Consider the following 26,082-nt stretch of genomic DNA (forward strand, 5'->3'; position numbering starts at 1 on the left):
GGCCGGGCGGGCCGGCTGGCTGGGAAGATGGCGGCGGGAGCCCTGGCCGCCGCCGCGGAGCGGGCCCGGGGTGTCCGGGGAGCGCGGGCCAGGGCCGGGGCCGGGCCATGAGCGCGCCGCCCTCGCGTCCCCGAGCCGCGGAGCCCGCCCGCGCACCTCGCCATGGCGCGGCTCGCGGACTACTTCGTGCTGGTGGCGTTCGGGCCGCACCCGCGCGGTGAGTGCCGGGCCCGCGGCCGAGGGCTGCGGGCGGAGCGCCGGGGCCGGGAGACCGGGAAGGGTCAGCCGGGGCGGCGGGAGACGCGCGCTGGGGCAGTCGCGGGGACTTGCGCGGCGGGCGGGCCGCGGCCGCCGGGCCAGCGCAGGGGGTCGTCCGGGGCACCTGCCGGGCTGGGGTCCCGGGTCGGGGGTCGGGGCGGGGCGGCCTCTCTGAGGCCAGCGGGGCAGCGCGGCACGGCGAGCCGAACCTGCGCGCCACGCGCGGGCCAGAGCCGGGTCAGGCAGAGCTTTGGCGTGGGCCTGGGAGGTGGGAGGGCCCCGAGACGGCCCGGCCTCCCCGCTCCCGGTTGGGTGGGATGGGCCGTCTGTGCCTTGGCCGACTGCCGGTAGCTGTGCCTCCAGGGGCACGGATCCTTCGGCTGCGGGCCCCTCCTTGGACGCCCGGTGCCTCCGGTCTGGAGCCCGTCGGTGTGGGGTGTCTCAGGTCCGGAGGCTCGGTGCGATGCAGCAGAGGGGTGGGATGCAAGGACTGCTCTGTGAAGAGGCGGGGTTGGGGCTGTCCGCGGGGCTCCGGGGGAAATGGGCCTCCTGAAGATGCATGGGGGGTCCTCTGTCTATCTGGAGCTAGAGAAGAGCATTCCTGGCAGAGGCCTGCGGTCCTCATGCCTGCAAGCCCAGCCTGGGTGGGGGATCCTTGTGGTGACTGGGGCCGGTGTCCAGGAGGTCCCTGTCTAGGGCCGGCGCCTGTGTCTGAGAGCCCTTCAGCCCAGGGGGTAGGAGAGAACAGAGCCTGACAATGACATCAGCAACAGTCATGGAGCCCGGGCTGGGGAGCGCGCTCTGTGTGCCAGGCCCTGCACAGCCCTTTGTATGTGTGATCTCATTTCTTCCTCCCAGCAGCCCACCAGGGTTTCCTTGCCCTCTCCCTCACCCGGAGAGTGGAGTGGGGCAGAGAGGTTGATTGTCTGGTCTGAGCCCCCACAGAGGCTGACGCACAGAGGCTGAGCCCAGGCCGTGGGCTCAAATCCCAACTGCAGAGAGGCAGTACATGTCCTCGGGGGTTCCTGTGTGGTCAGGCTGGGGCTTAACCTTGAGATTGAAAGTGGGGTTGAGCCCCCAACCTGCTGCTCATTAGCGCGGTGCCGCTGTCATCACCCAGGAGCCGGACTTCCTCTCCTCTTGCCTTTCTTGCTGTGATTCCACCTGCTGGACCCTGCTCTGCAGACCCTCTTCAGTGCCCTCGTAGGACTCACTCCTGTCCATCCAAGGGTCCATCCCCTGACACCCTCAGGGATGATGAGCGTATCTTCCTCTAGAGAGGGAGGTTTTGCAGCGAGAACCAGTCATCTCAGTCTCCCAGTCTGCACGAGGCGGGCTCACTTGCAGTGTTGCATGGGCCCACAGAGGGAGGACCGTCTGTTCCAAGGTGCACGTGGGGGACGGTGAGGACGCCATGCCACCTGGAGCAGAGGGTTGCATGGGATCCATGGGAACAAGGTTGGCCGAGGGGCTGCTCCAGCATGAGGGGCCCTGGGCTGGAGCTGCATGAACAGAGTGGGCTTGGAGGCTGACAGTGCTGAGTGCTTTGGGAAGGGTCTGGGGAGGCAGAGACTACAGATAGAGGCCAGGTGGTAGCAGCAGGGCTGGAGACCTGAGGGTGAATTAGGGAGGTGGGAGGCGGCATGGGTGGGCTCCATGGCAGTTTGGCCGTGACACTCAGGGGATGGGCACCCCTGGCATTTGTAGCCTCTGATAAAGACAGAGGAGAAGGCTGGAGTCCGTAATGTCTGCTCACCCCTAGTGTCCACTGCAGTTGGGGGGCGGGTCATGGAGCCCCTCACCACTGTCTCCAGGGCAGGAGCTGGTCGATGCAGGCTGGTCACCCAGTTTCAGGGTCTCGGTTGGCAGGACTCCTCCATCCCCGTGAGAAATAAGCCCACAGGCTAGGTCCCTGGCCATAGGGCTGAGGGCAGAGCCAGGTGGTTGGGGGGAAGCCTGAGGCAGAGGAGCACTGCAGGGGGAGTCAGTGGTACCTGCTTTGCCACTTGATAGTTCTTGACCTTGGGCCAGTCTTCCAGCTCCCTGCACTTCAGCTTTTTCATCTGGAGCTGGAGTGAGTCACACAGACCCCCCAGGCTGCCATGGGCATGAGGTGGACCCAGACGTGAAGCTGTTCCCACGGGAGGCTCCAGGAAATAATGGGTGTCTTATTAGTGATGAGCAGCAGGTGTGCAGACACCCATGGGCACTGATACAGTGGGCAGCGCTGCTGGAGGGGGGACCCTGTGGGCTGGCAGGCCTGGGACATCGGGACTGGGGTGCAGGGTCTTCAGGGTTCAGTGGAGCAGGTGGGAGAGGGGGACGTCTTGTCCTTGGCCTGGATAGTGACACCCTGATGGGAGCTGGTGGACGCGGGGCCGGGGTGCCGGAGCGCCGCCTGGGAGCATCTGGTTTGTATGGTTACCATCTGGTGGACTTTTCCAGGCAGGAGCATGGGGAGGGGGCTGAACGGGACCCCAGTGCAGATCCTTCCCCTGGTGAGTGGGGGAGCTCCTTCACTCAGGACATGGGTTCGGCACCTTCTGGACCCTGGGACCAGCTCTGGAGACACTGTGGGGGCCGTCGGATCGTACCTGCCCAGCTTCTGGGCTGGAGGGCCCTGACAGTGGTCAGCTGATTGAACACAGCATGGCCAGTGCCAGGGCGTGCCTTTGGGAACAGGAGACACACTTGACCTGATCAGGGGGCTGAGTGCATGGGAGGAGGGGCTGGACCCCTCCTGGTGCACCCCCTCCCCACGCCCAGCCCCCCCTCCCTTAGCATTTGAGAACACCTTCTGTCCTGTGGTCTGGCCTCTCAGACCTGACTCTGCTGAGCGGGCCACATTCCTGGGCCCCATCGACTCTCCCCACCCATGTTCCTGCCCTCTGGAGCAGGTTGGGGCTGTTTGGAATGGCCTCAGCTGGCTTCCAGCCCCCACCCTGGGAGCCGGTCTGGTCTGCCTGGGGGAGAGTTGGGCAGGACCCCTGCGGAGGCTGCAGCCCCTCCGCACACATCCTGTTGCTGTGGCTGGCTGGGACTGCCGAGGGTTGGGGCTGGGTGGGTGGAGCCGCGGGGAGGTCCTTCCTTCACCCTCTTCCTGTAGCTGAGCGGGTCCCAGGGCGTCCGCGCTGGAGTGTGTGGAGGAGCAGGCGGGGCAGGCAGAGGAGCCTGCCGTCCTCCCTTGCCCCCGCTCACAGTGTGTGCTGGCCTGGGCTGGCCCTCCAGGCGTCGGAGCCTGGCACTGGTGACGGCCACTGCCAGCAGATGACAGAACGCGCGCTCTGTGTCCTCTCACCCCGCGTTCAGGCCTGCAGCCCACACAGGGCTGGATGTGGGGACACGGTTGCAAGAGGAAGTGCTTGTCCCCATCTGTGTCTCAGGGGACTTGGGTGCCTTTCCTCCAAAGGCCTCCCCAAGAGTCCTGCCCTGGGATGTGGGATGGTGCTGGCTAGACTAGTTCTACCCCGGTGGGCTGATAGGGTGACCCTCCTCCTCCGAGGTGGGGGAAGCTCTGATGGGGCAGGTCACCTTCATTGCCGCAAGGGCTCAAGTGGGTGGGGAACACGGGGAGGCGTGGCAGAGCCCCATCTCTCCCAGGGTGCCTGCCAGCCGGCAGCCAGATTGCAGCCTAGCCCCTGCTAGCACGGAGCTGGGGTGTGGGCTGGGTTTCAGAGAGAGCTGGGCAGAGACCAGGAGTCAGGGCCTCTCTGTGGTGTGCCCTTCCTGGGAGGGCTTGCCTGTCCTGGAGCACCCTGGGGCCCCAAAAGCTGTCCTTTACTTCTGATTAAGGAGCCTGTTTCCTTGTGGGGTGTGTGGGGCTGGGCGTGGGCGGATGGTAGTGTAGCTGGCGGTCTGCATTCAGCAAGCCTTGATGAGGCCGTGGTCTGTGCCAGGCACAGGTGCAGTGATGGACACGGAGTATGGAGTTCCCGTGTGGCCCAGCCAGCCCGCAGGTGCACCAGGAGTCACAGAGGGGTAGAGGGGAGGGAACGAGGCTCTGGGGGGGTCCTGCTGTAGGCCCCAGGCTCAGGCAGAGTGTGGAGGGCTGCCTGGAGGAGGGGGCACTTTGGGGGCTGAGACCCGAAGGCCAAGTTTGGGACGTCATGGCCCAAAGACGGGGCTGGGCGTGATGAAGGAGATGCTTACTGCCCTAGGCTGTGGGGGCAGTTGAAGGAAAGCCTCCAGTTGGTTCTTCAGAGGCGGAGCCATACAAGTGGGAGTTGATGTTTCACAGGATGAATGGGGTGGGGAGGGCCCGTGGTGGACAGTGGCCAGTTACCTTGTCTGCTTCCCCGTGGGGAGAGGCTGCTGAGAACAGCCTTCTGAGGGCTGTCTGGCCTTGGGAGGGAGGCTGTGGGGCAGAGGCTGCTGTCCCTGTCTGCACACACCCCCTCTTCTTCCTCCGCCTGCTGCCTCGTGGCAAGAACTGGGTGAGCCCTGGGTGCCAGCCAGGCACCAGATGGTGGTTTGGGGCGACGCACAAATCAGCCCTGGGGGGAGTGGGTGGGGAGGGAAGCCATGGCTCAGGGTGAGCTGGCCTGGGCCTGTTGAGGGTGGCCCCTGGGAGTGGGCCTAGAGGGACCCCAAGGGGCTTTGTCTGAGTGGGCCCTGTGCGTATGTGTGTGCTCGTGTGTAAGTAGATACGGTACCAGCAGACACCTGTTCCTCTTTGCCGTCTCCTCTTGTCTTTTCAGGGTGTCAGTGTGGGAGGGGGAGGGGAACAGGAAACTGAGGTTTTGTGAGTCAGAGTCATGGCCCCTCCTCACCTCACCGGCCGCAACCTGCCTGCTGCCGACCTCCTTGACCTGCCCTCCATGATCGCAGAGCGGGGGTGGTCTCCCGAGGTTGTTGCTGGGCTCCTCCGTTGTCGAGTTGCCGGGCTCTGCTCACCAGTGCCCAGGCCCCTGGCTCTGGCCGAGGCTCCTGTGCACATTGGGGTGGACCAGGCTGGCTGGACAGGGGCGGGGGCGGCTGTGTCGGGCAGGTCCTCAGATGCGGCGCATCTTGGCTTGCTGGGCTTTGGGGTGGGCCCGTAGAGAGGCTTTCTGCTCAGTGCCCGTTCCTTCCCTACCTGCTCCCACTCTTCTGCTGGTGCGGGCAATGATATTGAAGCTGGTTCGAGCAAAGGGTGGGGACGTCTGCACTCAGGGACCTGCCTGTCGTGTGTGGGAGGTGAAGGTAGGGAGGTTTCTGTCTCACTTGCTTGGCCCTGCTGCCATGCTGGGTGGGAGCTGGAGGTGGAACAGAGACCTGTGTCCATCCTCTGCTGGTCTTGTCAGGTGAGTGGTCCCCTGACAGGGCCCTCACCATTGCCTCCTAGTTTGGCTCTAGGGGGTGAGCAAGAGGCAAGGGCCTCTGACTCCACCCATGTGGCCCAGAGCTGGGAATGATGCCCTAGCCACAGAGCAGGGGAAGCAGCCCTGGGCCTCCCGCCCCGGCCCTCCCGCCCAGCCCAGCGTCCCCAGTCCGTGTGGCTGTGCACAGTGCTGGCTGCAGACAGAGAGAGACAGGCATGTATGCACCCACCTTCAGTGGCCCTGACCGTGGCCGGATCCCCAGCACTCAGGAGGGTTCTCCTTCTGTGGGTGTCCCGAGACCTGGTCCCTGTCCTTCCCACCAGTTACCACTCCTCTCTGGGTCTTGTGCTGGCCTGTCCATCTCCGAGGCGATGGGGCTGGCAGCGGTCCGGGCCTGGGTGTTTGCTCCCCGGGCACAGACAACAGGTGTGAGACCTCTGCCTCTTGAGGGTGCTCAGAGCTGGCTGGTGAGGTGAGCCAGGGACTGGGGCTGGTCCTCGTGGTGCTCCCTGCCGGGTGGGGGCAAGCACTGAAGCTGGCCTTCGGCTGATGCCACAGTCCAGAGCTGCGCTCCGCTGGCTGGAGGGCTGGCCTCCGGTGTGTGGTGGGCTGGAGGTGCCTTCTGGCTGGGGGTGTTGGGGAGGGGCACGGGAGTGGCCCCAGCCTGAGGCTTCCATGCTTTTGGTGCCTGGCCTAGCCAGAGGCTTTCAGGACTCCCTATCCATACTGGGGGCTTCTCTCTGTGCCCTCTGGTGGCCCTGGGGTCCGTGGCTGTCTAGTAGCCACCCCTCACAAGACGATTTTTAGGGAAATGATAGGTCTGGGAGCTGAGGCTGGTCTGATGCCACACGAAGTCCAGGCTGGGTGAGCGCTTCCCATCTAAGACCCTTGAGGCTCCTGGCTGGGTGGGGTTTCTGCGGGGTGGGAGGCTCCCTGACTACCTGTTCCTGTCCTCAGGGAGTGGGGAAGGCCAGGGCCAGATCCTGCAGCGCTTCCCAGAGAAGGACTGGGAAGACAACCCGTTCCCCCAGGGCATCGAGCTGGTGAGTGTGGGGTGTGCTCATGCTGGGGGGGGCGCAGGTGGGCCCCAGTTTCCCCAGGACTGTGAGGAGCCTCGGCGGTGCCCAGTCCCCGGGGTGGGGGAAGGAGCTGTCTGCGCCGCTACAGGGGATGGAGGAGGGAGGTGGCAGGCCTGGCTGGTGGGGTCTGTGCCCACATCGCAGCATGTCGCCTGTCCCCTGTGATGGTGGAGACCGTGTCCTGCATTACAGGGTTCTCCGGCCACACAATGAGACCAGAGGCTGTGACTTCCTTTTGCGGGGAAGGGCCGAGGCCCGGGAGGCGAGATGCACCTAGGCTTGCAGACTCCACCGGGCAGTGGTGTCCGTGCCCTGGGTGAGGGCAGGGAGCCAGAGGGAGCAGACTGCTGACCCCTCCCCCTGCCCCGCCCGGCCCTGCAGTTTTGTCAGCCCAGTGGGTGGCAGCTGTGTCCTGAGAGGAACCCACCCACCTTCTTCGTCGCTGTCCTCACTGACATCAACTCTGAGCGGCACTACTGCGCCTGCTTGACCTTCTGGGAGCCGGCAGAGCCCACACAGGTCACTGGGGACTCTGGGGTCCAGCCTGCATGGGCTTCTGGCTGTGGCCCATTCCCTCTGCCTCTGTCCTTGGGTGTGTCCCTGTCTGTGGCTAGTCCCAGTGCCTCAACCCCACCGAGGCTTGAGTTCCCAAAGGGCTGCTCCCGTCTGAGTCACCTGCGTCCTCCCCCTGGGCCCGTGGGACTTGTCTGAAAGCGAGGCGGATGGGGCTTCTGTTCACAGGAAGCGGTGTGCACTGAGGACGCCACTGAGCGGGAGGAGGACGTGGACGAGGGGGGCCCTGCACAACTGTCTCCTGCAACACCTGGCCCGCCTGGCCAGCTGTTCGCGCCAAAGACACTGGTGCTGGTGTCTCGACTGGACCATGCGGAGGTGTTCAGGGTGAGGCGGGCAGCCAGGGTTCGAGGCAGGACGTGGGGTGCCCCTGCCAGTGGGGCCACCATTCCCCAGTCTGTGGTCCTTGCAGAACAGCCTGGGTCTCATTTACACCATCCACGTGGAGGGCCTGAACGTGGGCCTGGAGAGTGTGATCGGGAACCTGCTCACGTGCGTCATCCCCCTGGCGGGGGGCTCCCAGGTGGGTCCTGCGGGCGGCCGCCGTGCGCCCACAGCCATGGCCCTCCTGCTGTCCCAGGCCGTGAGGGTGGGGCCTGTGGGCCCTCAAGAGTCCGGCGGGGCTCAGCACGGCCCGGACCGTGGACACTCTGCTGCGTCTTGGTGCTGCTGTCACCTGTCTTCCCTTCTCGGCCCTGCCTGCTCACCTGTGCGTCCCATGTCTTGCCTGGCTCCCTACCTGGCACCCTTCTGTTTCTCTGTTCTCTTGCTCCTTGGGTGTGCCTGTCTCTGGATGTTGGTGTCCGCGTGTCTGTCTGCTCTGCTCCCTGGTCAGTACCCCCACGTGTGGGTGCGTCTAACTGTGTTTCTCTGCCCGTCTGTCCTGTGCAGCTGGACTCCGTGGAGGACGGAGTGGTATGGATTCTTTGTTTCTTCTGCCCACCCAGGCCCCACCTTGCCCCACGTCAGAGGCCCTGAGTCTCCTCTGCAGCGCTGCGTGGGCCGGCAGGCCAGGAAGGGCCTTTCCCTCCCGTTAGCAGGCCTGCCTTGGCCAGCCTCACCTCGGCTCACGGAGTTCTGGGCTGACGCGGGGCTGGCTGGAGCCGCTGAACGCGGGTCCCTCTCTTTCCACAGAGAACCATCTCTTTGGGGGCTGGTGACCGGCAGGTCATCCAGACCCCACTCGCCGACTCGTTGCCCGTCAGCCGCTGCAGTGTCGCCCTGCTCTTCCGCCAGCTGGGTGAGCCCGGCCGTCCCCACCCCCGTCCCACCCCGCGCTCGCCGCCCTCTCCTCCCCCCGGGGGCTGCTGGTCAGAGTGGGGTTCTTGCTCAGCCCGCCCTGCGAGCCCGTGGTCTCCCCCGCAGGCATCACCAACGTGCTGTCGCTGTTCTGCGCTGCGCTCACGGAGCACAAGGTGCTCTTCCTGTCCCGAAGCTACCAGCGGCTCTCAGACGCCTGCCGGGGCCTCCTGGCGCTGCTGTTCCCTCTCCGATACAGGTGCCCTGCTGCCGCCTCGCCCCTCCTCCCAGCCCTTCCGCTCTGGCTGCGCACACTGAGCCCTTGCCCGTTGCAGCTTCACCTACGTGCCCATCCTGCCGGCACAGCTCCTGGAGGTCCTCAGCACCCCCACGCCCTTCATCATCGGTGTCAACGCGGCCTTCCAGGCGGAGACCCAAGAGCTGGTGAGGGCTGTGGCCTGTGCCTGCCTCCCTGCTCCAGGCTGCGCTGACTGGCTGGCGGCTCCCTGACCGCTTGCTCCCTTCGGTCCACAGCTGGACGTGATCATTGCCGATCTTGATGGAGGCACGGTGACAGTCCCCGAGTGTGTGCACGTCCCGCCCCTGCCGGAGCCGCTGCAGAGTCAGACTCACAGTGTGTTGAGCATGGTGAGGTGGGGCCGGGGGCTCCAGGGAAGCTGAGAGCGGGGTCACTTGGCAGCCAGGGGAGCCCCAGGCCCTGGGTGTGTGGCCATCCCCACTCGTCTCTGCTTACGCAGGTCCTGGATCCAGAGCTGGAGTTGGCGGATCTTGCCTTCCCACCGCCTTCGACGAACGCTTCTTCCCTGAAGATGCAGGTGGGGCTCCCTGTGGTTCCAGCGCAGGGCGTGCGCCAACCCTGTGCCCTCTCATCAGGCCTGCTGCCCCTGACGGCCTGTGGGCAGTGCCAGTCACACTGTATAGCCAGCCCTCCTGGGCCAGTCGTTGGGGGCCGGGGAGGTGCATTGTGAGTCTCTGGGATCCTGTGCAGGAGTGGTTGTCGGGATGGCTGTGGCTTTGTGTGAAAGAAGGTTGGAGGGGCAGGACGGGCGAGGCGCCCAGGAGGCCTGGGCAGGGCGCGGATAGGTGTGTTTGTGTGTGTGGGATGGAGCTGGAGAGGGGCGGGGGTTTGGAGGGCTGTGGCGTGCAGAGGCCGGGGCAGGCCTGTGGCCTGGTCCTCACCGGCGCCCCCCGGGCCCAGGACAAGGAGCTGCGTGCTGTCTTCTTGCGACTCTTCGCTCAGCTGCTGCAGGGCTACCGCTGGTGTCTGCACATGGTCCGCATCCACCCGGAGCCCGTCATCCGCTTTCATAAGGTGCCCCGCAGGGAGGGCTGGGGGTGGAGGCGGGCAGGGAGTCAGTGCTGAGGGGCTGACCCCCCCGTGTTGCCCCCAGGCAGCCTTCCTGGGCCAGCGTGGGCTGGTGGAGGACGACTTCCTGATGAAGGTGCTGGAGGGCATGGCCTTCGCAGGCTTCGTGTCGGAGCGTGGGGTCCCCTACCGTGCCACGGACCTGTTCGACGAGGTGCACCCCCGCCCCAGTTGGGAGGAGCCCCTGCCACCACTCCCAGCTTCGCCCCGCCTGCCTGACCCTGCCTCCTCCCACAGCTGGTGGCCCATGAGGTGGCGCGGATGCGGGCAGATGAGAACCACCCCCAGCGTGTCCTGCGTCACGTCAGAGAACTGGCAGAGCAGCTTTACAAGAACGTACGGCGGGTGACACGAGGGGGTGGGCCCGCCAGGCCGGGGCACGGTGCCGCCAGGCCAGGGCACGGTGCCGCCTGGCTCCGCGCAGCTCGCTCACACTCACCTGTGTCCTCTGCAGGAGAACCCATACCCCGCCGTGGCTATGCACAAGGTGCAGAGGCCGGGGGAGGCCAGCCACCTGCGGCGGGCGCCCCGCCCCTTCCCCCGGCTGGACGACGGCATGGTGCAGTGGATCGTGGACCAGGCAACAGCCAAGATGCAGGGCGCGCCCCCGGCCGTGAAGGCTGAGAGGAGGACCACTGTGCCCTCGGGGCCCCCCATGAGTGGGTGACGGGAAGGGGGCCAGGGCGTGGGGCCCAGGGTGAGCGCGAGTCAGAGATGAGCGTGTCGTCTTCCCGCAGCCGCCATCCAGGAGCGGAGCAGCGGGCTCCACGGCAACAGCGCGCGCCGGCTGGAGGTGGTTCGAAACTGCATCTCCTACGTGTTTGAGGGGAAGATGCTTGAGGCCAAGAAGGTGAGGGCAGCCGGGCACAGGGAGCCCCTGCGAAGGGTGCTGAGCCTGGGGTCCGCGTGCCTGCTGGCGGCCGGAGGGGCGGGTGACACCAGGTCTCGGGCCCCTTCCTCAGTGCAGCTGGACAGAGCCTGCGGGGAAGCTCGCAGGAGGGATTTACTTCATTTTCGGGACATCAGAACCCAAAGGTTTCCACTGCTAAGTTTCTTCTCCATTCCTCCTGACCGAAGTGCCAGCCCGCACAGCGTCGTGCGTTTGTGGTCCTGCCCTGCATGGTGTTGGCCCACGCCTGTGGCCCCCACAGCAGCCAGCTTGAGTCCCGGCCGCACGATCTCCCGGGAGGGGCCTGCAGGGCTCCTGCTGGTTTTACGATGAAAACTAATAAGAGAACAAGCACACGGTCCTTTGTGCACCCTGCTCAGTGCCCAGCCGGCCAGCAGCAGGGCTGCAGCCGTGGGGGGGGGTGCCTGTTGGGGCTCAGGGCCAGGGAGTACCCCCTGGCTGTGGGTGGGCAGCGTTTCCATCTCCGCGGGCTTTTGTGCGTACAGAGGGCAGGGTCGGCCAGAAGTCAGTCTGTGGGGCAGTGAGCTTCCAGAGTCTGGCCCAGACTGTTTCCAGATCCCCTCTGTGCTCAGAGCCTGGGCTCTGGCCTCTTGGGGGGTCCATGGCCCTTCCCCTCCCGGGCTCTGTGCCCTGGCCTCTCTCCTCCCCTCCCTCCAGGGCATGGTTGGATGCCCCCAGCCCCATGTTCCCCTGTCTCCAGCTGCTCCCAGCTGTGCTGAGGGCCCTGAAGGGGCGCGCGGCCCGCCGTTGCCTCACCCAGGAGCTGCACCTGCACGTACAGCAGAACCGGGCGGTGCTGGACCACCAACAGTTCGATTTCGTCGTCCGCATGATGAACTGCTGCCTGCAGGTGAGGCCGGGCCTCCCTCCTGCTGCTGCTGCAGCCCTGGGCGTGGCGGTGGGTGGGGGCGCCCCCGTCCCCCCGCAGGGATGCGTCTTCTGGCCGTGCCTATGGCTGGGGAGGTCCTGGGCTGGGGGACTCTCACTGGAGGGCGCCTCCTGCCCCAAAGCTCTGGGCGGCTCTTGTGGCCCCCGGCGGGCTGGGCGTGTAGGGGCGGCTCCAAGGGCTCCCCGCTCCCGCAGGACTGCACCTCCCTGGACGAGCACGGCATCGCGGCTGCTCTGCTGCCCCTGGTCACGGCCTTCTGCCGGGTGAGTGCTGGGGCCGCCCCGCTGCCTTTCCCTCGTCCGCTCCTGCTGCACCTGGTGACCCCTCCGCACCCGCGCCCCCCCATCCGGCCTCTGCAGAAGCTGAGCCCAGGAGTGACCCAGTTTGCGTACAGCTGCGTGCAAGAGCACGTGGTGTGGAGCACGCCGCAGTTCTGGGAGGCCATGTTCTACGGGGACGTGCAGACCCACATCCGCGCCCTCTACCTGGAGCCTACTGAGGACCGAGACCACGTGCAGGTGCGAGGGGGCTCCCGGGCCTGGGGGGCATGGCGGCGAGGGCCGGCCCGGTCGGGGCTCACCGGCGGCGCTGGGGCAGGTGGGGGATGTGTCGGTGCCAGAGGACGAGCGTTCTGCCCTGGACGTGGCATCTGAGCAGCGGCGCCTGTGGCCCACCCTGAGCCGCGAGAAGCAGCAGGAGCTGGTGCAGAAGGAGGAGAGCACAGTGTTCAGCCAGGCCATCCACTACGCCAACCGCATGAGCTACCTGCTCCTGCCCCTGGACAGCAGCCGCAGCCGCCTCCTGCGGGAGCGCGCAGGGCTGGGCGACCTCGAGAGCGCCAGCAACAGCCTGGTCACCAACAGGTGCGGGGGCGCCTCGTGGGCCCACACGGGGGGCTCGGGCGGGCGCACCTTGACCTGCGGTGTCCCCTCCCCGACCTAGCATGGCGGGCAGCGTGGCAGAGAGCTACGACACAGAGAGCGGCTTCGAGGACGCAGAGACCTGCGATGTGGCTGGGGCCGTGGTCCGCTTCATTAACCGCTTTGTGGACAAGGTCTGCACAGAGAGTGGGGTCACCAGCGACCACCTCAAGGGGCTGCATGTCATGGTGCCAGGTATGGGGGTTCTGGGGATGCAGACGCCCTTCTCAGCCAGTCAGGCAGGGGGCCAGGGTGTGAAAACGACTGTCTCCCAGACATTGTCCAGATGCACATCGAGACTCTGGAGGCCGTGCACCGGGAGAGCAAGAGGCTGCCCCCCATCCAGAAGGTGAGCGGGGGGCCGGCCAGGGGTGGGGGCCTGGGTGGGTGCCGGGCGGGGGCCTGAGGGGCTGTTCTTGTCCCTGAGCAGCCCAAACTGCTGCGGCCACGCCTGCTGCCCGGCGAGGAATGCGTGCTGGACGGCCTGCGCGTCTACCTGCTGCCAGATGGCCGTGAGGAGGGGGCGGGGGGCAGCGGCGGCGGCCCCGCACTGCTCCCAGCTGAGGGCGCCGTCTTCCTTACCACGTACCGGGTGATCTTCACGGGGATGCCCACCGACCCCCTGGGTGAGCCTCCAGACCCTTCGTCCGTCCCTACCCGCCCTCCCCCACCCAGGTCCTGGGAGGGAATAGGACTTGCCCTCCTCAGGGGTGCGGGGTCTTGTGCAAGATAGGTCACATCCCCCTCACCTGCCCGGGACCTGCATAGCTCTGGCACCCCCAGACTCTGTGACCCCCCCCTACTCTGCCTGGCCTGTGCTAAGTCGGGGAACAGGTGGTGGTGCGTTCCTTCCCGGTGGCCGCGCTGACCAAGGAGAAGCGCATCAGCGTGCAGACACCTGTGGACCAGCTCCTGCAGGACGGGCTGCAGCTGCGCTCCTGCACGTTCCAGGTTTGCCCGGGGCACGGCGGGGCACGGGTGTGCGGTTGGGGGGCGTGCCTGGCTCTCCCAGGTCCACAGGCATCCAAGCCCCCGGTCTCATGCTCGCGAGCTGGCGTGGGGCCAGACCTCACCCACCGCGCCTGTCTCTGTTCACGCACAGTAGCTCAGTGTCATCGGCGTGTGTGATGTGCTGGCCTTTAGGGCTCCTTGTTTGTTTGGGGGGTACCCTGACCCTGGCACCCGTGTCTGGAACGTGCCCTGTGCCCCGCGCCTGAACATCACACCAGCGCAGGTGACACTTGGTGAAGGACCAGGTGCCTCAGCCTGGAGGTCACACGTGGCGTGAGGAGGGCCCTGTGCGTGCCCGCTGCTGCTTGGGAGGATGCCCCCTGCCAGGCCCCAGGGGGTTCCCCGCTTTTGCCTGCAGGCTTCTGTGGCGGGGGCCAGACCCAAGGGTGCCCAGACCTCTGAGGGCCTCTTGTCTGGCGCAGTTGCTGAAGATGGCCTTTGACGAGGAGGTGGGGTCCGACAGTGCTGAGCTCTTCCGCAAGCAGCTGCACAAGCTGCGGTACCCGCCGGACATCAGGGGCACCTTCGCCTTCTCCCTGGGCTCCACGCATACGCCCGGCCGGCCACCCCGTGCCACCAAGGACAAGGGCCCTTCCCTCAAGTATGGAGCTGGGACCCCCACCCCTCCCTGTGTGCCTGTCCCCCTTGTCCGTCCTGCTCGCCTCTGCTGACCCTGTGTGCGCAACCCCTCCAGGACCCTGTCCCGGAATCTCGTGAAGAACGCCAAGAAAACCATCGGGCGGCAGTACGTCACCCGGAAGAAGTACAGCCCTCCCAGCTGGGAGCACCGGGGCCAGCCTCCTCCTGAGGACCAGGAGGACGAGATCTCAGGTGGGAGCATGGACAGCCCCAGGTGGCCTTGTGCAGGCAGGGGGTGCCGCAGTCTGTGGGTGACGCCCCCGTGTGCCCGGCCCACCCCAGTGTCGGAGGAGCTGGAGCCCAGCACGCTGACCCCTTCCTCGGCCCTGAAGCCCTCCGATCGCATGACCATGAGCAGCCTGGTAGAGCGGGCGTGCTGCCGGGACTACCAGCGCCTGGGGCTGGGTACGCTGAGCAGCAGCCTGAGCCGAGCCAAGTCCGAGCCCTTCCGCATCTCCCCAGTCAACCGCATGTACGCCATCTGTCGCAGGTGAGCGGGCCGTGCCTGGGGGACGTGCGCCCGGCGGGTTGGGTGGTTGTGCCCTGTGCCCCGCGGCTGCACCCTGACGCCTCCGGCTCCTCGCAGCTACCCGGGGCTGCTGATCGTCCCGCAGAGCGTCCAGGACAACGCCCTGCAGCGCGTCTCCCGCTGCTACCGCCAGAACCGCTTCCCCGTGGTGTGCTGGCGCAGCGGGCGCTCCAAGGCCGTGCTGCTGCGCTCCGGCGGCCTGCACGGCAAGGGCGTCGTCGGCCTCTTCAAGGCCCAGAACGCGCCTTCCCCAGGTACCCTCCGGGCCACGCGCGCACTCCCTCCCCTGTGCCCCGTGCCCCCCATCCGGCCTGGCTCCAGCTCCGTCTCCTCCCCCAGGCCAGTCCCAGGCGGACTCGAGCAGCCTAGAGCAGGAGAAGTACCTGCAGGCCGTGGTGAGCTCCATGCCCCGCTTCGCGGACGCATCCGGGCGGAACACGCTCAGCGGCTTCTCCTCCGCCCACGTGGGCAGCCACGGTGAGGGGCGCTTGAAGGCTGGAGGATTCCGGCGCAGGGGGCGGCGGGGGGGGGGGGGGCTGTGGTGGCTTTTGGGGAAGGCAGGCCAGCGAGGGGGTGGCAGGTGGGGTGTGGGATCTCGTGAGCACCCTGAAGCCCCGCTCTGATCGGCCTTCTGCCTGGGCCCAGCGGCTGCTGCTTTTAAACGTTTTATTTATTTAATTGACAGAGACAGCGAGGGAGGGAACACAGCAGGGGGGTGGGAGAGGGGGAAGCAGGCTCCCCACTGAGCAGGGGGCCCCATGCGGGGCTCGATCCCAGGACCCTGAGATCATGACCTGAGCCGAAGGCAGAGGCTTAAGACACTGAGCCCCCTGGGCGCCCCTGGGCGGAGCTTCTCGACCTCCTCCTCTTTCTGCCTGGGGCCTGCCTTCAGGCCACAGCTGACCCTTGAAACCCCCACCTGGGCCGCATCCCTGCTCTGTCCCCTGCTCTGTCCTGTCCTTCCCACCACTGCTTTGTCGAGGTCATCTGACTGCTTGGGCTACATCCGCCATCTGTCCTGGTTCCTTCGGTCTTGTTTGCGCGGGCCTCCCCGTCCCAGTCCCCATCCCCAGCATGGGCGCTCTCAGCACCCCCGGCCCTGCTGGTCCCACGTGGATCCAGGCCCTTAGGGCCCAGCCCTGCCTTCTGTCTGGCGTGGCAGGGTCTCATGGTCAGAGATGGCAGAGAAGACACCAGGCCTGGGAGGTGGAGGCCGTGAGTGGGCCCTGCCCCACCCTGTTGGAGCCCTGGCGTAGGGCGGCCACAGTGGGGCTCAGTGAAGCGTGTGTGTGTGTGTGTGTGTGTGTTGCTGCCCAAGGGGTACACGGCCGCTGTGGAGGGCTGGTCTGACCTGGTTACAGGCGGGGACCTTGCTGGGGAGGTCAGCTCTCTTTGTGCCGGGTTCCTGGACAGGCTTCCAGGTGAGAGAGGACACCCGTGGCCACGGGACGGTGGGGCCGGCCTCCTCCAGGGCCCTTGTCCTGAGGCAGCCACTCCTGCGTCACACGTACCTCCCACGGATCTCACTTGCTTCTCCCTGACCCCATCCTCCCCCCTTTCACCCAGGTCTCCCCATCTCCCCTAGCCCTCCCCACTGTCACCCCTGTCTGACTCTGAGCCCCCCTCCCCGCCACCCCATCTCCTCCGGGGGCCCCATCCTCGGCTGCCCGTCTCTCCTCGCCGTGCCTCACCCCAGCTGATGCCGTGTCCCCCCGCCCTCCCCCATTGCCCCCAGCTCCCCCTCCCTCCTGCCTGGATCCCCACAGATGCCCTGTCCCTGTGTGCCTCATCCTCTGGGTCTGGGTGATAGACTCTCAAGGGTTAATCCTCCGACCCAGGACTCCAACTGCTGTGCAGCCCATGGGGCCGCCTATGCTTGGGGCCTGGTGTCCAGTGGCCTCTTAGTCTGGGCTTGATCTGTGAGCCTCCCCTTGCTGGCCTGGGTCTGATCCCCACCTCAGCCTGGTGTCCGCCTGGGAGGTAGGCTGCTGCGATTGATGTGTGCCTGGTTTACAGTCGGTAGGGGATGCACGAGGGCTCCCTTTTGGCTGTGAGACGCGCCTGCGCCTCACGTGCTGGTTGGCGCACATGTCACGCCAGGGTCCCTGCCGCTCAGGCCTTCTGGGTCCTCCGTCCCTCCGCTCCTGCTCGTCTGAGCTCTCTTGTGCTGTGCCTTCAGCTCCCAGATGCACTTGGGTGCACGGGTGGGTTTTGGGGGCTGGTGGCCCACCAGTGGTAGACCTCCTGGGAGTGTGCTCCTGCTGCCTCATTCTTCCGGCTCTGCCCACTGCCCAGGGCCTCACGGCGGGGCGGAGCGGGGGCAGCAGGGAGGGCATGGGGGTGTCTCCAGATCGCCCGAGGGCCTCCAGCTTTCTCTGCCGAGGTCTGAGGAGGCCCCACACCCTGTTTCCGCCCCGCTTGGTGCCTCTGCAGCATGTCCCTTGCTGTCTGCACACCAGCCCCCGGCCCGGGTGGTCTGGGCTCACACTACGGGGCACTCTGGCTTCAGCTTTTGTCTTTTGTGACCACTTGATGGGCACTGGGGACAAGGGGGCCTGGAACAGGGCAGCCGGTGTGCCCTGTGGTCGCTCACGGGGGTTGCTGCTTGGCGTCCCGTTCCCTTTTTGTTCCTTGTTCAAGTGGCTTTGGGTCTCCCAGACTCCCGGCCATCTTTGAGTGGGATTTATGGCCCCACCACTGGAGGGAGAGTCCGCACTGCAGGTGGCCCCTCCCCACAGGATTCTTTGTCCCCAGTGTGGCCTGGACATCCTTGACTGTTCCCAAAGCACCCTGGTGCGGCCTTCCTGTGGTCCCCCAGTCCAGATCAAGTCCTCCCTGCCCCCATTGCCAAGGGGCAGGTTCTAGTTGAGACAGACCACGTCCTGGCTGCAGTGTGGCGGGCTGGTGCCCTGCTTGTCTGTCGCCGCTGCTGTGGTAGGGAGGGACGGTGCCTGGCTGCCTTCTGCAGAGGCGGCTGAGCCCGGGCACTGGGGAGCTTCCTCCCCCAGGCTCCCTGTGCCTCCAGGCTCCCTGTGCCTCCAGGCCTGGCCGTCTCAGCCTCTAAGACAGGGGTCTGGCCGTCTCAGGCAGGTGGCCTTCTCCGCCAGTGCTGCCCCTGGGGCTCAGGCCAGCCCGTGTCCACGGTTCCAGGCTGGGAGCTCTAGGCTCCAGGCTTCCTCTTCTCCAGGCTGTACCTTACGGCCCCTCTTGTCGGTGGGCGCTGCAGGCGGCTGCAGGCAGTGCTGTGGGGGCTGACGAGGCAGGGATGGGCCTGTGGGGGAGGCGCTAGATGGAGAGCCCAGGGTTCCTGTCTCTCTTCGGATCCTATTTGCTGCTGGCCCTCTGTTCCCTGGCCTGCCCCTGAGGGCCAAGAGGGCTCAGAGGGCCTTGGTATTGCCCCCCACGATCTGTGGGGCTCCTGGGGGCTTGGCGGGAACCCAGCCCTATAGTCGTTTTGGACCACAGGCCCTCCATGCTGGGCAGACCCTCGAGCCTGGGGTCAGGCCTGAGGCTTTTCTCTGCTGTGCCCCCAGTGCCCAGCCCCAGAGCCAGGGTCACCACGCTGTCCAACCCCATGGCGGCCTCGGCCTCCAGACGGACCGCTCCCCGAGGTACCGTACTGGCCACACAGGCTGGCTCCCCCCACCTGGCACTGACGACCCCTGTGCGACTGAGTCGTCATGGGCACTAACGTCCCCTCCACGTCTGGCACTAACAGTCCTGGTGATGACCAGCATAACCCAGCCCTTCCCACAGCCCTGGGCACTAACAGCCTGAGGCCCCGAGTCCCACCCCAGACCCCCAACACTAACGCAAATGCAGGCCCAGCTGGGGTCCCTTTGGCCTCCCCGCCTTGCCTGGGGAGCTCAACCCCAGGTTAAGGGGTGCCCCAGGCCTGCTCAGGCGCTCACGTGGTTTCTTTGTGCAGGGAAATGGAGCAGTGTCCGGGCCAGTGGGCGCAGCGGTGGGCTTGGCGTTGATGTGGGCTCCCGGCTGGCAGGCAGAGACATGCTGAGCCCGCCCCAGGCTAACGGGGCCCCCCCTGACCCAGGCTTCTTGCAGCCCCAGCGCGCAGCCCTCTACATCATTGGGGACAAAGCTCAGCTCAAGGTGACTGGGGTGGGGGCCCAGGGCCTGGTGGGGGGCCCAGGGCCCGGGCGCATCTCACCGCGGCTGGCCTTCTTCAGGGTGTGCGGCCAGACCCCCTGCAGCAGTGGGAGCTGGTGCCCATCGAGGTGTTCGAGGCACGGCAGGTGAAGGCCAGCTTCAAAAAGCTGCTGAAGGCGTGTGTCCCAGGCTGCCCTGCCGCTGAGCCCGGCCCTGCCTCCTTCCTGCGCTCGCTGGAGGACTCAGAGTGGCTGATCCAGGTGTGTGAACCCCTGCCCCTGCTGCGGTCTGCTGTGCCACGGGGGCCCGCTTACCTACAGCCACGGACAGATGGGGTCACGGTTTGCTTGTTGATGGCGCTGGGCCCCTGGAGAGGGCGATGGACCTTTCCCACCTGGACGGCAGTACCGTGTGATGGAGGGAGGCTGGGGCCACCTGCTCTTGTTGGGGTGGGGCAGGCCATCTCCAGGACGGGGCAGGGTAGGGGGAGCCCTCGGGGGCCTGCACGGCTGCAGGAATATGAGGGCACTGGCTCCGGAGGTGCTGAGGGGCCGCCCGGCCTTGCAGATCCACAAGCTGCTACAGGTGTCGGTGCTGGTGGTGGAGCTGCTGGACTCGGGCTCGTCCGTCCTGGTGAGCCTGGAGGACGGCTGGGACATCACCACCCAGGTGCGTGCGGGCTGTGGGGACAGCCGGGCCCCTGGGGCGTCCCCGCGGCCACCGTGCTGACAGGCAGGCGGGGCCGGCAGGTGGTGTCTCTGGTGCAGCTGCTGTCCGACCCTTTCTACCGCACGCTGGAGGGCTTCCGGCTGCTGGTGGAGAAGGAGTGGCTGTCCTTTGGCCATCGCTTCAGCCATCGCGGGGCCCACACACTGGCTGGGCAGAGCAGCGGCTTCACGCCCGTCTTCCTGCAGTTCCTGGACTGTGTGCACCAGGTAGGCGGGGGCCCACGGCGGGGGCGGTGCCTGCCGCCTCCCGGCCCTGACCGGTCACCCCGCACAGGTCCACCTGCAGTTCCCCATGGAGTTCGAGTTCAGCCCCTTCTACCTCAAGTTCCTTGGCTACCACCACGCGTCCCGCCGCTTCCGGACCTTTCTGCTCGACTCGGACTATGAGCGCATTGAGCTGGGTATGGGGCAGGGCTGGGCTTGGGGCAGGGCTGGGCGGCCGGGGCCGGGCCTGGAGGGTGGCGGGGCTCAGCACTCCCCCTGCAGGGCTCCTGTACGAGGAGAAGGGGGAGCGCCGGGGCCAGCAGGCGTGCCGGTCCGTGTGGGAGTACGTGGACCGACTGAGCAAGAGGACGCCCGTGTTCTACAACTACATGTACGCGCCCGAAGACGTGGAGGTGAGCCAGGGCCTGGCCGGGGCGGCCGGGCGCCCTCCTGCGCAGCTCCTCATGCCAGGCCCGCCCCCAGGTCCTGCGGCCCTACAGCAACGTGTCCAACCTGAAGGTGTGGGACTTTTACACCGAGGAGACGCTGGCCGAGGGTCCTCCCTATGACTGGGAGCTGGCCCAGGGGCCCCCCGAGCCCCCAGAGGAAGAGCGGCCTGATGGGGGTGCGCCCCAGAGCAGGCGCCGGGTGGTATGGCCATGCTATGACAGCCGCCCCCGAGCCCAGCCAGACGCCATCTCACGCCTGCTGGAGGTGAGCACCGCGGTTCTGTGGGACGTTCCCCGTGTGTTCCTCAGGCCGGGGGCCCTGCCCCCTCCCCCCTCCCCCCTCCCCCCAGCTCGTGTTTGTGGGCGGCGATGGCCAGAGGCTGCTGTCCTGGCCCCCTGGGACCTAGGAGGTGGCTTCTTTACTCTAGGCACATGTACTGTTGGCCCTCAGGGAAGACAGGGTTTTCCCAGGGACTGCCCCGGGCCTCTCCCAGACCACCGCACCTGTTGCCTGGGTATCCCTGGCTGTCGGCCACCATGCTCCCGTCCAAGGCCGTTGGGCTTTGGGGGGCTGCTTAGGCCCTTTGGAGCCTGTTCCGCAGCGGAGCAAGAGGTGCCCGCATCCCGGCGTAAACACAGGATGTCCATGGTGCAGCGCCGGGCCTGGCCGAGAGGCACCCGTTACCCAGGGCTTCGGGGGGGAACGGGTGGCCCACAAGCTCAGAGGGCCAAGGAGACCCTTCGTCTCTGGTGGTTCCGCCTCGGAGTCCGACGGGAGTCGCGCCGTTCAGTTTCCTCGCGGGGCCGCGGGGCCGTGTCCGTCTCACTGGCCCACGTCTTCAGGGTCGCGCTGGTGCTTCCTCAGTCTGACGCTTTCTTTCACTGGGTATGTAGTGCCTTTAGGCTTAGCTGTTGACCTGGGCAGGTGGGAGTCCAGCTTTTTCTTTTAAGTCCTCCGCGTGCCCACCGCGGCGCTGCAGCTCACGACCCGGGACGCGGAGTTGTGCCCCCGCTCCAAGCTAGCCGCAGCCCCGGAATCCGGCCCCTCGCTGTTGGTCGACTGCGTTAGTGTCTGCTCTTTCCTTCCGTTTGTTCCCCGCTGACACGTGAGCGTCCCGCCGCATTGACCTTCTGAGCGGCTTGTCCCCGTGCTAGTTTCGGGGTGGTGTGGACGGCGGTCACGCGCCTGCCTGCTCCCCTCACGTCTCCCGCGTGTGACGGAGGCTGTTTGGGAAGAGCCCCGACGGCGGGGAGGCTTCTCTCCTCGCGGTGTCCCGTGACCTCCACGCTTCCTTGCTTGCGGGCCCGAAGAACTTGCAGTGTTTCTGGGAGCGCAGGTCGCCAGCGACGGACTCTCCGGGACTGTTCGCCCGACCGTGGCTTTGCTGCGCCTGGGCTGATTTTGGAGGTTGTGGCGTTCTCGGTTGTTTCCGTCCTGCCGTGTTTCCGTGAGTGCGCCGCGCTTTTCCTTGGCATCACTGCGGAGCTGGTTTTGAAACAGCTCGGGATCCCGCCGGCCAGGACCGTTCCCAGTCCCTCCGTTCCCCTGGGGTGACCCTGCCAACTTGGGGGGCCGGTCCCGTGCTGTCTGCGCCGCTGCCTGACCAGACTAGCCAGGCACTCGGGTACCCACTTCGGGGGGCCCTGCCTTGCCGCAGTTTTCTTGGTGCTTTGACCTTGGAGACAACTTCCTGTGCTTCAGGCCAAGGGAGACGTCATGAAGCTGCAGACGTGTGGTGGCCACACAGCTGGTTTGCTGCGACTTGGCATCCACTCATCAATCCATGGATTGCCCCGGAAACACAGTGGCTTCTGGCTGGGCCAGTTGTGCCCTTTTATTTTTAGTTTTATTTGTTTAAGGAATCTCTACACCAACATGGGGATTGACCCACAACCCTGAAATCAAGAGCCGCACGCTCTGCTGACTGCTCCTACCAGGTGTCCTGTGCCTTCATTTTAAATTATTATTTATTTATTTACTTTTTAAAAATTTTATTTATTTGACAGAGAGACAGCGAGAGAGGGAACACAAGCAGAGGGAGTGGGAGAGAGAGAAGCAGGCTTCCCGCTGGGCAGGGAGCCCGATGTGGGGCTCGATCCCAGGACCCTGGGACCATGACCTGAGCTGAAGGCAGACGCTCAACTGACTGAGCCACCCAGGCGCCCCACATTCAGCAGTTTAAAGATGTCATTGCGTTGTTTTCTGGCATGCAGTCTTTTTTTTTTTTAAAGATCTTATTCATTTGAGAGAGTGGGCGCATGAGCGGAGAGGGGCAGAGGGAGAAGCAGACTCCCCGCCGAGCCGGGAGCCCGATGGGGGACTCGATCCCAGGATGCTGCGAGCCGACGACGCAGCTGAAGGCAGACACCTAGTCAAGCCACCCAGGCACCCACGTTGTTTCTGATTGAAAGTTGGGGCTTTTCCTTGTCCTTGTAAACTCCGTGACATGCCACCCTTTCTCTACCTTTAAGATTTTCTCTTCACGTCTGGTTTCAGCAATCTGACCATCATGTGAGGTTTAAAATTTTTTTTTAAGTAACCTCTACACCCAACATAGAGCTGGAGCTCACGACCCCCAAGATCAAGAGTCACATGCTCTTCCAACTGAGCCAGCCAGGTGGCCCTCTCGGCGTTTCTGGTCCGTCCTGCTTGGAGCTTTCTCAGCTTCTTAGATCTATGGGATGAGGGTTTTCATCAAATTTAATGCAATTTTGGCCATAACTTCGTTTAAAGGTTTTTTTTTTCTACGCAGTCTCTCCCTCCTTTCCTGTGGGACTGGACTGACCCATAGGTCCCGGAGGTGAGGTTTCTTCTCTGCAGCTCATTTCCAGGACCCCACGTTGCAGCTCCCTGCTCTGCTCTTCTGTAGTCTGATGAAGCTTGCATTTTAGATTCCGTATTTTTCAGCCCTAGAATTTCCGTTAGTCTTTTTAATAAAAACGGTTTCCATTCTTTGTGGAGAGCCTCCATCCGCTTGAACATTCTGTCCGTCTCTGTCTTTACATCTTAAACCTATTTAGAACCAGTGGTTTGAATTTCTCGCCTGCTGATTCCAATACCTCTTTCTTTTCTGGATCTATTTCTTTTAACATTTCTCCTAAACATGACTCTCATTTTCCTGCTTTCTTGTTTGTCTAGTAATTTTTAAAAATAATTGACATCGTGGGTTCTGCATTGTCGAGGGTCAGGATTGTGTTTGGGTTTTTTCCGCGCGCAGTTACAGGTGTGTCTGCTCCGGCCGGCTGGAAGCCCTGCAGCTCCCTGCGTCGCACCGATCCGGCTCGCAGCGGCCGAGGAGCTTGTGGCTGGTGACATCTTGCCTGGCCTGTGGCGGTGTATGCCGGGAGGCCTCTGGCTCTCGAGAGCTCCTGCTCAGGACCACGGCCCCTTCCCTGGGTCCCTGCGCGTCCGCAACCCTGAGCTCCACGTCTCTGCCCGGTGCTCCTTGTTTTCTTTGCACAACTGATTTCTGTTCTCTCCAGATGATTGGGTTTTGGCCACCCCTACCCTCACCCGCCCGTGTTCCAGCGGTACCAATCACTGCACCTTCCTGCTTTCCATAGTTGGGTCTTCCTGCGTTTTGGTCTGGATATTTTCCTTCCGAATGATCGTTTTCCACTTCTTCCCCAGGAGCTACAGAGGTTGGAGACGGAGCTGGGGCGACCCCCGGAGCGTTGGAAGGACACCTGGGATCGGGTGAAGGCAGCACAGCGCCTGGAGGCCCGGGCAGATGGACGTGTGAGCAGACCTGGGTGTGGGTGGCCAGGGTGAGCTTGCCGGCAGGGGGGGCTGGAGGCCACCGGCCCTGACACAGGCCCCCCCCCCTCGTCCGCAGGGCACCCCCAGCTCCCTGCTGGTGTCCAGCGTGCCCCACCACCGCCGCTCGCTAGGCGTGTACCTGCAGGAGGGGCCTGTGGGCTCCACTCTGAGCCTCAGCCTGGACAGCGACCAGAGCAGTGGCTCAACCGCGTCCAGTTCCCGGCAGGCAGCGCGCCGCAGCACCAGCACCTTGTACAGCCAGTTCCAGACGGCCGAGAGTGAGAACAGGTGTGAGGGCATGTCTCGCTGCGCGGCATGGACTCCTGAGCTGGGGGACTGTGGGTGTGGGATGGGTCAGAGGTTGGGGGCCAGTGCCGTTGGGCAACGTCTGGCCCTCTCTTGGGTGGAAGGATTTGTGGGGGAGGCCATAATGCCACAACGGTGGCCTGAGCGTGAGCCGACAGTGGCTGAGGAGAAGCAGGAGGGCTCTTCTAGAAAGGTTTGCGACGTAGAAGCAGTGACCACAGCCAAGCCACCAGCTGAAGTTGGGGCCTGGCAGGCTGGAGAGGGGCCGTCTTGCCACGATGGCCTCCCCAGAGCGGCCTGCTGTGTGTTCCTCGTCCCAAGACACCTGCCCTACAAGTGGGGCTGCTTCCAGGAGCCCCTGAGACCCTGGTGTTGGGCCCTCTCCAGTGTCCTGGCACGTGAGGGGTGAGGGGTGGGGACCCTTCTCCATGCCTTTGAGGAGAGTCCCAGGGCTGCTTCGTGGCCCCCTGGTCGCTCTAGCCTTCGAGTCCAGCCTTGGGTCTGGTTGAGGGCAGGGGCGTGACAGCCAGCCTGGCCCGGGGTCTGTTGTCTATGCAGGTCGTACGAGGGCACCCTGTACAAGAAGGGGGCCTTCATGAAGCCCTGGAAGGCCCGCTGGTTCGTGCTGGACAAGACCAAGCACCAGGTGAGTGGGCGGCGGCCGAGGCGAGGAGGTTAGAAGCTGGGGTGGGGGGTGCTGCCCTGACTTCCTCCCCTCCCCCGGCCCCCCCACTCAGCTGCGCTACTACGACCACCATGTGGATACGGAATGCAAGGGCGTCATCGACCTGGCCGAAGTGGAGGCCGTGGCCCCCGGCACCCCCACCATGGGGGCCCCCAAGACCGTGGATGAAAAGGCCTTCTTTGACGTGAGCTGTGGCCAGGGCCCAGGGATGGCAGGGTGGGGGGACTCCACGGGCTGGGACCGTGGAGTCAGCGACCCGCCATTCCCAGGTGAAGACGACGCGTCGCGTTTACAACTTCTGTGCCCAGGACGTGCCCTCAGCCCAGCAGTGGGTGGACCAGATCCAGAGCTGCCTGTCGGACGCCTGAGCCCAGCTCTGCTCCGGCTGCTCTGCGTCCAGTCGTTAGAGACCACTAGGGGTGGGCAGGGCCCCCCGGCCATGTTTACAGCCCCCACCCTCGACAGTATTGAGGTCCCACCCCACCCTTACGTGTACAGCCCCTGCCAGCTCCCGCGCCCTGCCCGCCCCCGCCCGCCCGGCCAGCTGTAACTTATTTTGGAGTTCTGGGGGAGCCCCGGCTGGCAGGTGGCCATGGTACAGCCCTCTCGGTGGGCCTGTAAATAGACCCCTCCTGCCCCGCCCTCCGCCCCGTCAGCCCACCGGTCCCGTGGCCGGCCACCGGCCGCCTGTTCCTAGAAGCAGAGTCTATAAAGAGAGAACTAACAACACGCCCGTGCTTGTGTCTCCTCGGCCCACGCCCCCACCCCCACCCCCGACCACTCTGCCCAGGACCCACATCCACCATGTGGGGCCCAAGCTCTGGTGCCAGGGGCATGGGGAGGCAGCTTCAGCGGGCCCTTGCTGCCACCCTGAAGGGTGGTCTTGCGGCTGGCACCCAGCCCCTCCTGCCACAGCCCCCAAGCACCGCCTGGACAGGTGGTGGCCATCTGCAGGGGTGCTGTGAAGCGCGCAGACAGGGCCAGACTGTCTGGAGGATGGTTCCGGGCAGAGGGCATCTGGGGGTGCTGAGGAGGGTGGGCTCCCCAGGGAGCAGGGGTCACAGCTGGGGGTTCCCGGAAGTTTGCTCCAAATGCCTCCCCCCGCCCCC

The 26,082-nt window shown here is 65.4% G+C and overlaps 1 protein-coding gene across 8 annotated transcripts; it reads left to right on the forward strand.

Moving 5' to 3' along the window:
* Positions 1-25,702, forward strand: SBF1 (SET binding factor 1). 8 transcript variants are annotated; one of them, XM_082739336.1, is made up of 42 exons: positions 19-217; positions 6,516-6,601; positions 7,019-7,156; positions 7,379-7,537; positions 7,623-7,733; positions 8,102-8,125; positions 8,345-8,450; positions 8,576-8,708; positions 8,785-8,893; positions 8,984-9,097; positions 9,208-9,285; positions 9,669-9,782; positions 9,862-9,990; positions 10,074-10,172; positions 10,291-10,495; positions 10,574-10,686; positions 11,447-11,596; positions 11,830-11,898; positions 11,995-12,153; positions 12,233-12,498; positions 12,578-12,750; positions 12,831-12,904; positions 12,986-13,181; positions 13,379-13,506; positions 13,989-14,167; positions 14,261-14,397; positions 14,488-14,695; positions 14,792-14,988; positions 15,074-15,211; positions 18,268-18,345; positions 18,663-18,844; positions 18,922-19,101; positions 19,409-19,510; positions 19,591-19,776; positions 19,844-19,970; positions 20,056-20,186; positions 20,257-20,487; positions 23,854-23,961; positions 24,059-24,270; positions 24,847-24,934; positions 25,026-25,157; positions 25,243-25,702. In XM_082739336.1, the coding sequence occupies exons 1-42, from the start codon at positions 163-165 to the stop codon at positions 25,339-25,341; spliced, it is 5,703 nt and encodes a 1,900-aa protein (XP_082595462.1). In that variant the 5' UTR covers positions 19-162; the 3' UTR covers positions 25,342-25,702. The 8 variants fall into 8 exon arrangements, with proteins under 8 accessions (XP_082595463.1, XP_082595465.1, XP_082595462.1 ...); XM_082739337.1 differs by lacking the exon at positions 8,102-8,125 and having other exon boundaries at positions 1-217; XM_082739338.1 differs by lacking the exon at positions 18,268-18,345.
* Positions 25,703-26,082: the final 380 nt, after the last annotated feature.

Source organism: Mustela nivalis (assembly GCF_964662115.1).
Source record: "Mustela nivalis genome assembly, chromosome: 7".
Taxonomy (NCBI): Eukaryota; Metazoa; Chordata; class Mammalia; order Carnivora; family Mustelidae; genus Mustela; species Mustela nivalis.